The 14,606-nt window shown below is 43.4% G+C and overlaps 1 protein-coding gene across 8 annotated transcripts in view; it reads left to right on the top strand.

Moving 5' to 3' along the window:
* ALMS1 (ALMS1 centrosome and basal body associated protein) overlaps window positions 1–11,297 on the top strand; it is a 228,084-nt gene extending 216,787 nt beyond the window's left edge. For 6 of the 8 annotated variants that reach the window (XM_058550936.1, XM_058550939.1, XM_058550935.1 and 3 more), the window contains 6 exons: window positions 922–1,122; window positions 1,411–1,640; window positions 2,375–2,558; window positions 3,468–3,531; window positions 9,997–10,096; window positions 11,149–11,297. In XM_058550936.1, the coding sequence (XP_058406919.1) occupies window positions 922–1,122; window positions 1,411–1,640; window positions 2,375–2,558; window positions 3,468–3,531; window positions 9,997–10,096; window positions 11,149–11,193 (824 nt within the window). In that variant the 3' untranslated portion in view covers window positions 11,194–11,297. Of the gene's footprint in view, window positions 1–921; window positions 1,123–1,410; window positions 1,641–2,374; window positions 2,559–3,467; window positions 3,532–7,766; window positions 7,915–9,996; window positions 10,097–11,148 lie in introns of those variants that run through there. The other 2 variants (XR_009221653.1, XM_058550938.1) reach the window with 2 other exon arrangements.
* Window positions 11,298–14,606: the final 3,309 nt, after the last annotated feature.

The raw sequence follows: 14,606 nt of genomic DNA, 5'->3' as shown, positions 1-14,606 counted from the left end.
GGGAGTACAACCCCTATGACAGGCAATCTGGCAGTTTCTATCAAAATTACTTTGATCCAGCACTTTTACTTTTGGAATTTAGCCTATAGACATACTGTGCATATGTGCAAAATAACAAGTGTACAGAATTAACCATTGAAGTATTGTTTATTATAGCAGAAAATTAAAATCAACTTAGATGTCCTTCAATAGCCAAGTAGTAAAATAAAATATTGTACATTCATATAATGAAATCCTACTTAGGATAAGGGTGCTCTCTCTCTACTAATATGGCAAGATCTCCAAGATATATAATTAAAAAGAAAAAGCAAGGTACAGAACAGTGTATAGCATGCAACTACATGTATTTAAAAAATAGAGAAAGGAAGAGAATTGCTTGAATGTGCACAAAAAATTCTGTGGAATCATGGGGTTATAAACTAAGTGGAGAAGAGGAGTGGGAAGGAGGCTTTTCGCTTTATGCCTTTCTATATCTTTTGATTTTATAAAATAAAAATAAACTTCCCCCTTGATTTTTTCCCCCCTCAAGTCTTGTCTTTACCTCTATCAACCTCTTCCTTACCTGGGTGACTGGCAGTAGGACTATAAGCATTTACTGTCTTCCTCACTTGGGATCAGAGCTCAAGTCCTTTACCCATTGAATCTATATTAGTAGTTCTTTCCCTCTAATATCTAAACCGACTTAGGAATAAAAACCCTCTTTCTTTCTCCCTCTTCTCCCTCCTTCTCTCTCTCTCACTCTCTCTCTCTCCGCCCTCCTTCTCTTTCTTCCTCTCTCTCCCTCACAGCCCCCCACCCCACCCAGAGGAGGCAGTAGCCTGCATTTTTGAAGGCTTAAAAGTTTTCAATTACTGTCTTGAATATACCTGCCAACTGAGTCTCAAGGCTGCTCCCAGAAACATCTGTGATCTTTCCCCTCAGGTAACTTGGAGATTGTGAATGGTGTCAGAAAACACACTCGAGATGTTGGGATGACTTTTCCAACTCCAAGTTCTAGTGAGGCTAGAGAAGAGGACAGTGATGTGACTTCCTGGTCAGAAGGAAAAGTAGAAGAGAAAAGGCTCCTTACCAATTATCTTGGGGACAAAAGGTTATGGAAGAACAAGCAGAGTTGCCGTGAAGGTTGGTTTCTAATTCCCGGTTCTGTAGCAGAAAAACCAGTGAATTTCGTGTCTCTTGCAGTGCTAAAATTCTTTGTTTCTAAATGACTCTGTGTTGACCCCATCTCCCCCCAGCGCCAGTTGGCAAATTTTCACAGTATCTAGAATTACAATTACAGAGTCATGCCTGCAGTTAAGCAGTCTCCAGGGCATTCTGGTGGCCTCTGGCAGCCGAGTCCCCTGAGAGCCTATGTTACACACATCTCTGGTGAGAAAAATGAAAAATCTTTCTTAAAAATATTTCCTATAGGAGTTACATGGTTTGTTCCTGTGGAAAATGTGAAGTCTGGTCCTAAGAAGGAAAACCTGCCCAAGCTTCGTGGCCCTGGTGTCTCCTGGTTTGCACCAATAACCAGCACCAAACCCTGGAGGGAGCCACTACGGGAACAGAACTGGCAGAGACAACACATGGCCAGCCACGGGTCACCAGCAGGCCCGGGCAGAGATCCACTGAGGCCATTTGTGAGAGCAACCCTACAGGTGCAATGACGTTGAGTTAATTTTAGCCATGTGTTTAAGGGGGAAGAAAGGGCAAGATGCAAAGAAGTTAAATCTGTGACTTGGCCGTCTGAAGGACGGTCACGTGACCCTCGTTTCTAGCACCTCCACAGTTCATCTGTCCTCATTCTCGTCATTAATCAAAGGCTGCCTTACTATTAACCATTCTAAATCACGCATCACCGTCAGTATCTGGCGACAAGGCAATAGAAGGGAGGATGTTGTAACGCTGCTCATTGGGTTTGTGGATACCTGCATGTGGAGTGCTCTGGCAGCCTGATGTTTGTGTCAACCTCACATTTGTTCCTCCGTTTACATAACTCCTATTCCTGTTTGACGCAGGCTTTAAAAGGCACCAAGTCTCTGTTTTATATGTACCTTGGGAGCTAAAGGAAATGTTATTTAATGATGTATTTGTTTGAAGGGAAATTTAAAATAGCACAACGGGCCGAGCTCTATCCCATTGACATTTGGGAGAATTGTAATTTCCGCAATCTTAGTTCTTGGCTTATTCCAAAAGAGTTTCTTTGATTCCTCTGATTTCCCTACTGGAGCTCTCCCCCCCAGAGACTTGTTAGATTATTCTTCACCTCTAGATATTTTCTGTGCTTTAGAACCAGGCTCTCCAAATCTGTTGGGCAGGTACTGTTTTTCTGGGCCCTTGGAGAACAGACTGCATCATTAATGTGAGGTCGGGGGCTTTTTCTCCTCCTCAGGAATCACTTCAGCTTCATAGACCTGACTTCATCTCCCGCTCTAGGGAGAGGATAAAGCGCCTAAAGTTAATAGTCCAGGAGAGGAAGCTGCAGAACATGTTACAGAGTGAGCGGGAGGCACTGTTCAACGCTGTGAGAGAATGGCAGGGCTACCGGGACCCCATGCGTCCGCTCCCTAAGAGAGGTACACTCCACCTGTTCACTTTCCTGTTCCTGGGTAGAGAGGGCCAGGTCTGCTTCATGCTAGGGAGCACTGCTCAACTCCAGGCCAGTTACGTGGACAGAAAGGGACTTTTTGCTTGCTGAGACTCAATCTCCTTAGATAGCAGACCTGCCCCATTTAGCTCTCAGCACTTTTGTGATCCAAATAAGGCCAGTTACTCTTGCCCTGTCACTGCATCTTAAAGACGAGAGTGTGCATTGAGAGTGGTGTTTTTATAAACCAGCTCTGTGTCCGTGAGCAAGTTAGTTCCAAAAGTATCATGTTTTTTCCCTTAAAGATGGGGCTGATTCCGGGCTTGCCTACCTCATAGGGTGGCAATAATAAGAATAAAAACACTTATGTAGCCCTTACGTTTTGCCCAGACACTGTTCTTGTTTAATGCTTACAACACCTCTCTGAGGTAGATACTATTAATATCCCTATTTTACAGATGAGAAAACTGAGGCAAAGAGAGATTAAGTACCTTGCCCGAGATTACATACCTAATAAGCTGGGATTTGAACCCAGGTGGTCTGGCTCCAGAGTCTGTGCTCTTAACAATTATGCTAGGTGTAAGATCTCAATAAAATCTATGAAAGCTGTGAAAACTATCAAGTGCTACCTAACACTTTCATCACAGCCTTACTATAAACTGGTCAGTGTTTCAGTTCACACTGTCTAGTCTGTGCCACGGCATTTTGTGTCCTCGGGAGCCTTAGGCTGCTGTGACAGTCACCATAGTCTAACCCTGGCCTTGGCCACTGCTCACCACCCAGCACTGCCAGCTCAGAGTAGGGGCACAAAGTCCTAGCAGCTCCCTCTCACAGCGCTTGAGCAACACACCCTTCCTTATTAAGTCACTATCCACTGAAAACCCTTTCTTTTGCTTAGGCTTCTTGGCTGCTGAGAAGAACAGGCCTATTGGAAAGAAGGAAATGATTCAGAGGTCTAAACGGTAAGGCCAAAAGAATAAGAGTAATTATAAAAGTATAAATCAGGCCACCAAGTGGTCAGAAGCTCTGGCTTGCCCCTAGAAAAGCATTAGGCTCAAGTTAAAACATTATGAGAAAATTAGTCGTGAAAGTAGTTTCTCACTTATGGCACTAAAAAAGAAAAGAAAAATAGATAGCAGATCATGGTGGGGATGACTCATACACAAAAGACACAAAGAATCTCCACTAATTTGCATGACTTAGTCAGGCTCATCTTTATTAGAAACCTAAATATAAATAAAGAATATTTTGAAATAAAATTAAGTATTTATTTGGGGTCTTACCCTTTATCTAGGCAATCTCATTTCTAGGAGTTTATCCAGTACAGTGAGAAATAATGGAATATTCTTCAAGACACATTAAGCTAAGCTTAAAAAAGAAATCAAGTTTCAGAAGCATGTGTACATTGCTACATTTGTAGTCTTTAAAAAGAAGTATTTGTGCTGGTATACATGCATATACTTTTATATGCATAGAATTTCTCTGGAAGGATACCCAAAAAATTGGTAATAGTGGTTGCCTTTGGGAAGAAGAACTGAGTGACTAGGATACAGAGGTAGGAGAAAGACTAATTTTTCACCTTTTTATACTTTTTAAATTTTGAGCCTTTGCATGCGTTAGCTATTCATTAATTAATTAGAGATATGCATATATTGATCATGAGAATGCCATGGAATAACTAAGATAAGGGTTACCTTTTAGGGTTTCATTAGAGACCTCCTTTAATAAGAACAGTTTTATAGTCGGCATGGTGCTTGAAAGCAATTTATCTTAGGTAATTAAAGCATTGCTCTTGAAATCTTGCTTTTGCTCTCCATTGAGTAAACCCTTTCCTTATGGGTAATTCAAAGGGATGCTTTAATCAAGTGGTTCTCAAAGTGTGGTTCGTGGACCTCTGGAAGTTGCTGAAACCCTTGCAGGGGATTTGCCAGGTCAAAACGAATTTCAAAATAAGACTAGGACGTTATGCGCCTTTTTCACTGTGTTGGCATTTGCACTGATGATGCAAAAGTAAAGGGGGGAGGAGTAAAACTGCTGGTACCTTAGCACCATTTGAGACAGTGGCACCAAACTGTGCTGGTCTAGGAGGCGTTGTATTCTTCACAGCCACACACCAGCAGTTAATGGAAGTACACGTAAAGCACTCCTGCTGCATTCCAGAAGAGGTGATTGGTTCAAGGAAAAGCACTGACACCGTGGTTTGTGTAGCGAATTGAACTAGCTGCCTTTTTCATGGAACACAGCTTTTACTTGAAAGAATGACAGATAAACTGATTATTCCAACTTGGGTGTATGACAGACATTTTCTTGAAAATGAAGAAGTGAATCTGTCACTTCAGGGAAAACAGCTGACAGTATTTATTGCCAAAGAGAAATTTTGAGCTTTCAAGCAAGGAATAGAATTCTAGAAAACTTGTGTCAACCATTATGAGCTTGACTGCCTCCCAGTACTTAGAGTTTTCCGATGAGATCATCAGTGACGTTAACAACTGTGATGTTTTTCATATTATATAAGTAAATATGTCAGCATTTGGAAGAACTGCATAACTCACTGGACCAGGATTTTCCAAATGACTATTGTATGGTGTTACAAAATCAGGCATGGATAGAATATCCGTTCAAAGTGCAAGGTAGACTGATGTACTCTGTTTATGTAATGGAGTAGAAACAGGTCACTGATATGGTTTCAGATTCCACCCTGCAACTAATTTTTTTAAAACTACCAGTTGTCAAGTTTTGGTGTAGTATCAAGAAAATCAATAATTATTTGAAAAGAATCTTGAAATACTCCTCTCTTTTCCAACTAGCTATGTGTGTAAACTGGATTTTTTTAAGTGTGTACTTTAACCAGAACAACATATAACCACAGATTTAATACAGAAGCAGAGAAAAGAATCCAGCTGTCTTCTATTAAACTAAATGTTAAAGAGATTTGCAAAATATGTAAAATAGTCCCACTCTTACTAAAATATTGTTTTGGGGGCTGGCCCTGTGGCTTAGCGGTTAAGTGCACGCGCTCCGCTACTGGCGGCCCGGGTTCGGATCCCGGGCACGCACCGACACACTGCTTCTCCGGCCATGCTGAGGCCGCGTCCCACATACAGCAACTAGAAGGATGTACAACTATGACATACAGCTATCTACTGGGGCTTTGGCGGGGCGGGGGGAAGGAGGAGGCTTGGCAATAGATGCTAGCTCAGGGCCAGTCTTCCTCAGCAAAAAGAGGAGGATTAGCATGGATGTTAGCTCAGGGCTGATCTTCCTCACAAAAAAATAAATAAATAAAATAAAATATTGTTTTGGAAAACATATTTAGTTTATATGTTAGCATGTAACAGGCTTATTATTATTATTATTATTTGTGTGTGTGTGTGTGTGTGTGTGTGTGTGTGTGTGAGGAGATCACCCCTGAGCCAACATCTGCCCATCCTCCTCTTTTTTTGCCGAGGAAGACTGGCCCTGGGCTAACATCCCTGCCCATCTTCCTCAGCTTTATATGGGATGCCGCCACAGCATGGCTCGCCAAGCAGCGCGTTGGTGCGCGCCCAGGATCCAAACCGGCGAACCCCGCGCCGCCGCAGTGGAGCACGCGCACTTAACCGCTTGCGCCACCTGGCCGGCCCCCAGGCTTATTATTTTTAAATGAATTAAGAAATAAGTATTTCTAAAATGTTTAGTTTTAATTTCTAATGCAGTAAGTATCAATAGATAAAATCCACATTGACCAAAATTACCCTCGATATTTAGGAGTATAAAGGGGTCCTAAGTCCAAAAGATTTGAGAAGTATTGCTTCACTCTAACTGTCACAAAATTTAGTTAGGGGAAATTACACAGTGTTTATTGTGTGGCAGCTAATTACACTATCACCTCAGCAAGAGGATTCCTTGCTATAGGGGACTATGAAGCTTGCCTACAGGAAGATAGGCAGGGCATCTTCTGTAAGGTATCAGTGCTTTAAAACATAAATATAGTTGTAGGAGTGGATGAAGTACCCATCTTCTGGGAAGAAACTCAGGTTTTAAACTGATGCATTTTCATTAGAGTGCTTCTATTCAATTTTATTTCTGATATGGCCTCTTTTCAAGGAAGCCATCCACTTCTATCTGAGGGATCTTAAAGATCATCTAGTCCACCCTTAGTTTTTAGGAAACTGCAACCCAAAGAGAGGAAGTAGCCCAACAAGTCAGGGCCAGAACAGGGGTCAGAGCCTGGCAGTGGGCTCACCATCCATTACTCCTTCAACTGTATCGTATGAAGGATTCGTATCTCTGGATCTCTGTGTTATTCATCTCTTTTCTCATCACCTACCTCTACCAAAGGTGTTTAAAGATTTTTGGTGAGAAGAAAGGATTTGGAGAAGAGACAACTTGACTCATTTAACTGGAAACATTTCTTCCAATGTGTCCTTCAAGAGAAGTTGTTTCACTAACTTATTAATGCAAATATTTGAGTATGTGCTGGATACTGGACTAGGTACCAGAGATGAAAGATAATTGACTCCAGACCACAAGCCAATGGACAGACAGTTCCAATAATATGTAGTGTCTTTGTCTGCAATACAATGTCATAATTGCTTTCAAGGAGCCATTTACAAAGTGTAGTTTCTGGTTATTCTGATTAGCCTGGCTCCCAGCTTTCGAGCCCTATAATACACTCTTTCTGGTCCAAGCAGATGTTCTCTTCATGCCACATGTTCTCCTTTGGATAACTCTTGTTTTCCAGTGGCTTTTGTTATCCCTTCTTTAATGGTGACTTTTTTTTTTTCAAGCTTTACTGAGATATAATTGACATATAACATTGCGTAAGTTTAAGGTGCACAACGTGATGATTTGATACACATATATGTTGCAAAATGTTTACTACAATAAGGTTAGTTAACACCTTTCCTCACATGATTATCATTTTGTTGTCGTTGTTGTTGTTATGGTGAGAACATTAAAGTTCTATCCTAGCAAATTTCAAGTATACAGCACAGTATTGTTAACTAGAGTCACCATCCTATACTTAGATCCCCAGAACTTATTCATTTTGTAACTGGAAGTTTGTGCCCTTTGACCAACATCTCATTCCCCCCATCCCTTAGCCCCTGGCAACCACCATTCTATTCTCTGTTTCTAGGAGTTTGATGTTTTTAGAGTCCACATATAAGTGAGATCATTCAGTTTTGTCCTTCTCTGTCTGACTTATTTCACTTAGCGTAATGCCCTGAAGGTCCATCCATGTTGTTGCAAATGGAAGGATATCCTTTTTTTTGCTGAAGAAGCTTTGCCCTGAGCTAACATCTGTGCCAGTCTTCCTCTATTTTGTATGTGGGTCACCGCCACAGCATGGCCACCGACAAGTGGTGAGTTCTGCGCCCATGAACCAAACCCGGGCCGCCAAAGCGATGTGCGCCGAACTTAACCACTAGGCCACAGGGCCAGCCCCAGGATATCCTTTTTTTTTTTAATGGCTGAATAATATTCCATTGTGTGTGTTTGTGTGTATGTGTATTACATTTTCTTTATCTATATCTATCTATCTATATATCTATTTCTATCTATCTATCTATACACATATATCACATTTTCTTTATCCATTCATCCATTGATGGACACTTAGGTTCTTTCCGTGTCTTCACTGTTGTGAATAATGCTGCAGTGAACACAAGGGTGCATATATCAATTCAAGACAGTAATTTCATTTCCTTCAGATGTATACCCAGAAGTAGAATTGCCAGATCATTTGGTAATTCTATTTTTAATTTTTGAGGAACCTCCATGCTGTTTTCTGTAGAGGCTGCACCAATTTACATTCCTACCAGCAGTGCACAAGGGTTCCCTTTTCTCCATACATATCCTTGCCACCATTGGTTATCTCTCTTGCTTTTTTTTTTTTTTTTTTGGATAGTAGCCATTCTAACAGGTGTGAGATGATATCTCAGTGTGGTTTTCATCAACAGTGACTTTAAAAATGCATGTTTGTTTCTCTTTGGTCTCTCTCCTGACCTTCACTTTTGTGTTTTCAGTTAGCAGTCATCTTCACTGTGTCCAAAATGGAACTCCCCATTCTCCACTCCCATACTTGCTGGGGCCACCCACTCACCTGGCTAGAAAGCTGGGGGTTGATCACCTCCAGCCATGTTACCCATGACTGCACATGCAGCCAGCTGGCTTGTCCTGGAGACTCGGCTTCTTGATTGCTCTGGAACCCACTCTCCTCACTGCCTTGATGAGGGCTGGCCTCTACTCATGGAGAACTGCTCTTCTCCCTGCTTCTACTCTTCATCTTCTCTAATCTATTTTCCACAGAGCCTCTACATCATTTTCAATGATATTTTTTTTACAGATTATAGAAAACTTTGGCAAATATAGAGAGAAGTGGAAGTAAGAAAATAAATATCATAATCCTTCCATCTAAACATAACTAACACTAGTCCTGTTTCTGGCAGGAGTGAGGGTTTTGCAGAGACCTGTATTAACACACACCTTTTTGCCCCCAAGTTGTTGATCATACTGTATATACAGGTTTGTAGCCTGCTTTATTTTGCTCAACTATTGTGAACATTTTCCCATATCATTAAAAATTCTTTGAAACATCTTTTTTTATGCTTTGTAATAATTTCATTATATTTCATAATCTGTTCTTTTATTGGAAATTTAGATTATTTCCAATTAAAGTGTATTTATCAAATGCATGTTTGATCGTGTTCCTCCGTGCTTAAAATCAGTGGCACCCAATCCCTGACAGGACAGAGCCCACGGTTTTCACATGCCTACGAGACCTTCCACAGCCCACCTCACCTTCACCCCATCTGCTTCCCACCTGCTCCCCTAGACTTCTCTCCGTGAGGCTTAGACTCCATTCTTACCAGTACTCCCTTCTCCTCCTGTCCCCTTTCTGCTCCTATCTATTCTTCAAGACCCACCTCAAGTTTCATCTCCTCCCTCGTCTTCCCTGACCTCCTTCAGTCAGAATAAGTTTCTTCTTTTCCTGTAACTGTGTGTAGCATTTTGTAGTTATAACCACTAATATACTTCTCTTTCCCATTATTTCCCTTGTGTTTAAAAATATAGTAGTAATACATGTTCATTATCTTATATTGAAACTATACATTTTTGCATGTGAAGTGAAAAGCAGTTCATCTCCACCCCTTTGTCTCACTCCTTTGCTGGAAGTAACCACTATATGCAGGATTTTATTATGTTTTTATTTATCCGTCTCCTCTTCCAGACATGAGCACCCCAGGCTGGGGTTCTTTGTGTTTAAGTGTCTAACAGGGAGCTGAGCACACAACAGGGGCCCAGGGCTTGTCTGTGAGGGGCATTTAGTCCCCTCACAGGGAGATGTGGTGAAAAGAGATCATGTGCCTCTGCTGATAACCTCATTGCTGTAGTAGTCTGATAACCTCATTGTTTTCTCCCTTTCCATTGGTGCCATTTCTAAGGATTTATGAGCAGCTCCCAGAAGTACAGAAAAAGAGAGAAGAGGAAAAGAGGAGATCGGAATATAAGTCATACCGGCTGCGAGCCCAGCTATATAAAAAGGTCAGTCAGTCCTAGAGCGGGATTGATCAGGTTTATCAGGGGAAAGAGAAATTGAGAGAAACACATCTGACCTGTTTGAATTAGTGACATTTAGGGAGTGAACTTAAGCTTGTAATGCACTGGACCACTGCTAAAATTTGGAAGATAAAGGCACCTGTGACTAGATTTCAAATCTAAAAAGGCAAATCTAAAGAAGGCATCTTCCAGGCATACATTTGGAATGAAGCCAAATTTCATACTTAGGAGTCAGTTTAGATGTCATGGTGGAAATGTCCAAGTCTATCAAATTTGTTGCGTTTTCATTCCAGAGTCCCAAATGGTAGTTTTATGCCTCTTATGGGTAAATCATATACCTCTGGAACTTTTAAAATAAACTAGAAAATGTCCAAGTGTAGCCTGAGAGTTGGTAACTTGGGGAGTCAGAGCCTCAAAGCAACCACTCTTTCCTCCCCATGGCCCCAGTGGAATCAGCGGTGCCGCAAGTCCCAGAACCTCACAGGCCAGGGGACTTGCTGCCAGTTAATTCCTTGAGAAACCAAATAGGCTGCTGTGCCTGAAGGTCCACATCCTTCACTGTTCTCATTTTCTTCCCACCCCCACTTCACCCCAGAGGACTCTGAAAGTCAGAAGCCAAAAGACAGTTCACACAGACTGATGTGGGACTGGAGAACTGCTTCTGGAGCACACCCCAGAGCTTGGGCCAGGCTCCCTCAGGTGGGGAGGCCCGTGGCTCCGCATGGCCTGTCTGGGGTGTCAGCGTCAGAAGGCCAGGCCTCTCACTGTGCTTGTGTGTTTGTGAACCGATAGATGAGTTAGTCTGTCAGGATTATAGATTATCTGTATCTGTATAGAAATAATAGATAGTGATATAGATCATCTTTCCTAAACACTTCAGGAAGTATTTTTTGTATAATGACCATAGTTTCTGTAGCTGAGGAAGATAAACAAGACCACACTGGTCTTTTAAGTGGCACATGGGGGGTAAGGAGTGGCTGTCTGCCCCTGATGGCCAGAGTATCTGACTTCTTTCCTGCCTTTCTTTTCTTCCACAGAAAGTAACCAATCAACTCCTGGGGAGAAAAGTTCCCTGGGACTGACATAAGATTATTTTCCTCAGAGCCTTGGAATTATATTTTATCAACCTGGAGAAGCACAATCCTTACTTTTATGAGTCTGGTTTAATAAAATTTAATTCGTTGTCCATGTGTAATTTAGAAGTGGTAGCCTTCTAAAGAGTCTGAGGCAAAGTGGTGATTAAGATTATTCATGGTTTGGGAGCAATACTTTCACCACAGTGGCTTTGCCCTCCGGGATGTTTGTTATGATGACATTATCTCTTAATTCTGGCCGAGAATAAGTCCCTTTTTATATGTGTTTTTATACTTTTAGAAATAAATAACTTCTGATTGACTTATAGTAAAGCAAGCAACAGATGATCATTTCTTTCCCATCTGGAGATGTACAGGGAGCTGTGCGATATCTTCCCTGAGGTGTGTGGGGAGCCTCAGTGCAAAGGTATCAACAGCGGAAATAGGCTGTGGGAAGGAAATGTGGGCTTTCTTTAGAAACACAGCGTGACGTGGCAAGAGCGCTGCCGTGGGCTTTGTGGAGAGGGTGTCTGGTTGGGTACTCATTGGGCATGCCCAGAGCCTCCTGGCAGACACAGGCACCTTGGGTTCAGGGGCTGGCTCTGTAGGCTGGGAAGAAAGGCCAGTAGCCTCTGGTGGACTTTCCCCCACCCACTCTCTCGTTTTCAAGATTGAAGCCTCAGACCATTTAGCATCACACATGGAATCAATGTGTATAACCTGGAAAAGCACTTCTGAAAAGCATGAGTTAATAAATGTGATAATGTACATAAAGCACTTAATCCTGTGGCCTGGAATTACAGCTAAGGCCCAAAGTTGAGGAGGAGAAGGTGCTAAGCAGCCTCATTCTAAGTCAGCAAAGCCCCAGCAGGGCAGTAGGGGCCAGTTGCCTCCCCAGAAGGCTTCCTGAAAGGCTATATCAAAGAGCAGGCCCTGCCACCAAGCACGGCTAAGAGCTTTCAAATGGTGCCACCGAGGCTCCCTTCCTACCCCAGAAGGAGGCTATGAAGAAGGCTCAGAGAACAGAACCCATGGTACATGAAGTCTACTCCTAGTTCTTCTCTTTCTGGCTGGGCACTTAAGCACTTTGGGCCAGTTTACCTGTAAAATGAGAAGGTTAGTATGTCTAACTCCCCTTTCAGCTTTCAAATGCTGTGTGACTATTTACATGTCTTGTGAGAAGATATTATTCAGAAAACAAACAGAAAGTGATAATTGTCTGGAAACTTGGGTCTGCAAGGAAACCAGGACAGGATGGAGTCTGCCTAGGAATGATGAGCATGATTCTCTTTAGGCCCAGGGCTGTGTCATGTAGGCGCCTTCCCAGAGCATTTAGGTTCAGGGCCTGAGAAGCCACAGGTGGCAGCTGGCAGCTAGCTCCTCCTAGCCCCAGCCAGAACACACCTCCTTGAGAATGCCAGTGCAGGCGCCTGGGGAGAAGCCATTAGTATCTCCACTAGGTTAGTGTGAACAGGAAATCTGCAGGCTTGCTTCACATTATTACAGTATTTCCCAGGCCACCAGCCCCTGCAGGGTCAACCCGGGTGTGTGAAATGAACGCCCGGCGTGGGGGAGGAGTGTCAAGAGTTCTCACAATGCAGTTTTCCTTGGCTGAGTGCTGCCTGCAGAACCTAAGCGTTGGCCTCACAGGTAATCCTAGGGCCTCTCCCAGAATCTGTTCTGCCCCTGAGAGCTCAGGATGCTCCAGGCTGCACACCTGGCAGAAGCCACAGTGTCCCCACCTCATGCTGCCACTTCTGTAGGCATGAGGCTGCTCTGCTCCCACCCTCGCCACACCCCCCAACGCCCCCACCCCCAGGACCTTACTCTGAAAGTGCTTTTTTCCCCATGCCTGGCAGGACCTTGAGCTGCTTGTTTTGCTTTGGTTTTTGTTCTTGCACAGGTGCAAGAAGCCCAGGCCCAGGCTGAACCATTGCCCCTGGTTCTGACCTGTCGTGGGGATTCACTCCTGAATGGCTTCTTTCTAGATCCAGTTCACACCTAACCTGAGAACCCACTGCCCTCTTTTCTCCTGGAGGTTAGGCTCCAGCCTCCGCAGCCACTCCTCTTCCCTGAAGGCAGCTTCTGTTTCTGCCCAACCCCTCAAAGGCCTCCAGTGACCATGGGCACATGCAGTGTGGCGTGAGGGAGAGTATAAAGAAGGCAGAGTGTTCTAACTATAAATCACAATGCATTTTGTGTCCCAATTGATTGCTGGCCAGTCGTTAGAAAGTTAGGCCAAGCTGAACTGTTGACATGGTCTTCATCTTTACCTGATTGGGAGCTAGGTGATTTTAACCTACAGTGTTATTTTTATTTTTACTGGCCTTTCCCAGTTTCTCACTAAATACTCATGAATGCTGGTAGGGGTGAGGGTCGGGGCAGAATAGTATTAAAAAAATTAAGACTAAATTATTGGCCTCTAGGGGGCACTCTTGGCTCATCTCCACAGTTCTCACCCTCTTGCAACTCTCCAAGGTGAAGATCCTGATCAAAGGAAACTACAAACCCTCCAAGGCTGGGTCACTTTCCAAATCTGACTGGGCTATATTTTCAGGGGGTTACAGTCACAAGGTACATAGATGTGGGCTCTTCATTTTCTTGGTCTATGGTGGATAGGACTCTAGCCCTATCTGCTTCTCTCCTGTTTTTCAGAGAGCCGTAGTTGGCTGGAAAATACCCACTAGCCCAAGCCAACTCCTCCTTAGACATTGGGGTAAATTCTCCCTCTTTCCCTCCCTCTCTCTGTATGTGTGTGTGTGTTTCTCACTCTCTTGTCCCTGGACCTGTTTTCCTCCTATTCTGGTGCCTTCACTCTGGGTGGTCTTATTGTTGCACAGGTGAGATCTGAGACTCTGCTCTCGACTTAGAGAAAATAGAGCCTCTTCAGAGGTCAGCCCAGATTTCTAGACTTCTGCATGGGGTTTTGGCGTCCAGCATGTCCCCAGAGAGGTGTGGCCAGTATCACATATTCCTACAATCCCTGACCCATTCTCATCACAGTGTTTGTCCAGCCTCACCGTTGCTCCCCATACAGCCTAACATCAGAATCTAAGTCCAGAACCTCAACTGACCATTGGGCACCGGGGGCTGGACTAAAAAAATTCCTACTCTAGCTTCATTTCATGAGACAGGGACCAATTGAGAAAAGGTGGGAAAGTATATATGTAGTTGCCACTGTCAGTCCCTAACTTAGAGGCTGAGAGCTTCTCAGGGAGGAAACTGGGAGCAGCCCTCTCATACCCAGGAGATACACCTGGTGCCATCTTATGATAGGCAGCAGTCAACTCCAGATCCCAGAAAATAACTAGGAATGGAAAACTCGTTGCTTCCTGAATCTCGTTAGATAGTAAGCTCCACGCAGGCAAAAATCATAATGTCCTTGTTCACTTTGTTTTGCCAGGGCCGAGCACACTGTAGTG

The sequence above is a fragment of the Diceros bicornis genome, chromosome 12, assembly GCF_020826845.1.
Source record: "Diceros bicornis minor isolate mBicDic1 chromosome 12, mDicBic1.mat.cur, whole genome shotgun sequence".
NCBI classification, from domain to species: Eukaryota; Metazoa; Chordata; class Mammalia; order Perissodactyla; family Rhinocerotidae; genus Diceros; species Diceros bicornis.
The sequence above is the reverse complement of the archived record's forward strand: the minus strand, read 5'-3'. Positions and strand labels throughout refer to the sequence as shown.